Source organism: Rhincodon typus, chromosome 37, assembly GCF_021869965.1.
Source record: "Rhincodon typus isolate 14 chromosome 37, sRhiTyp1.1, whole genome shotgun sequence".
Taxonomy (NCBI): domain Eukaryota; kingdom Metazoa; phylum Chordata; class Chondrichthyes; order Orectolobiformes; family Rhincodontidae; genus Rhincodon; species Rhincodon typus.
The window spans coordinates 19,597,321-19,598,625 of NC_063368.1; the positions used below are offsets into that span (position 1 = coordinate 19,597,321).

Below are 1,305 nucleotides of genomic sequence, written 5' to 3' on the forward strand. Positions count from 1 at the left end.
AGATGTTAAATCAGGTAATGGACGGTGTGTTACTCATACTTTAGGGTAGATTGAGTAAATCACATTATTGAGGGAAGGAGAGGTGGTAAATCATTATGGAGGAGGAGAAAGAGCAAATCAGGTTCTGGGATAGGGAGAGGGGTAAATCATTACTGTGGGGGTACATCATTGAGGGAGTGAATGGGATAAATCAGGTTCTGAGGGAAAGGGTAAATCAGATTATCAAAAGAGAGGGGGTAAATCAAGTTATTGGGGCAAAAGGGGGTATCTCAGTGTCCAAGTGAGGGAGAGGGGTAAATGCGATTATCGGGGAGAGAAGGATAAATGAAGGTTTTTTAGGTCGAATAAGGAGTAAAGGGGGAAGTAGAGAAACCAGGGTTAAGATCAAGCCTGTGGGGAAATGGGGTTAAATCAGCATTGGTGGAAGTTTTAAAAAAAAGGAATTTGGAAGAGAAAGCAGGTTGAGCCAGTTTTGGGGAGAGAGTAAGGACCTTGGGGAGGTAAAAGGAAGGGAGGGAAATGGTCATTGGATTGGGAACACTCCAGACAATGAGCAATGTCAACTCGCAGTCAAGCAAGGTAAGGTATCCTTTTGACAGGGAGCTCTTCAAAACATCCTAGCTAGTTGGTGTCTTGTGTTAATTAAGAATCATTGCACACCCTGTGTGACTGTCCTAATGGATTTTAGGAACATTGTGAATAATTAACATAGGTTCATGGACCTTGTCGATGAGATTCGTATTGCTGATCCTGAGTGCTGTATACAGGATATGTTTCTGGTTAAAAGCTACAGTCACCCTTTCAGGACCTCCTGAGATTTCTACAATATTAATGATGTTAGGTAGTATTTAGAAACCACCTCGGAAATAAGCATTAAATGGGGTTAGCTCGGGCAAGTCTGCCTCTGATCTGCTTTTTGTGTTGCTGTGGCTGTTTGTTGGTAGCAGGTGGCACAAAAATTAACATTTAGTACTTTTTTTAAAAATTAAACATAATGTTACAATACCTTTTAGGCCTGAGCGCAAAGTCAAATTATTATTTAAAATAAATGAGATTGTGATGTATATCTCTCCTGCTCGGCCTATCTGTGTGTCTTTCTATTACCCAGCCTGCCTGTATTATCTCTCCTCTGGCCTGGCCTCTGTGTCTCTCTCTCCATCTCACTTTCATCTGGTCTCTGTTGTGGGTCTTGCTCTGTATCTCACTCGGCTTGTTTGCGTGCGTCTGACTCCCTCGCAGTCAGCCTGTCTAGCGCTCAGCCAGGCTGCGCACGAGCGTGTGTCTGTCTCGCGCTCGGCCAGGCTG

General features: G+C 43.6%; 1 protein-coding gene across 2 annotated transcripts in view; it reads left to right on the forward strand.

Annotated features, from left to right (window-relative positions):
* The first annotated feature begins 483 nt into the window (after window positions 1–483).
* LOC109921272 (synaptogyrin-1-like) overlaps window positions 484–1,305 on the forward strand; it is a 28,983-nt gene continuing 28,161 nt past the window's right edge. For both annotated transcript variants that reach the window (XM_048617392.1, XM_048617393.1), the window contains exon 1: window positions 484–579. In XM_048617392.1, coding sequence (XP_048473349.1) covers window positions 520–579 — 60 coding nt within the window. In that variant the 5' untranslated portion in view covers window positions 484–519. The remainder of the gene's footprint in view (window positions 580–1,305) is intronic.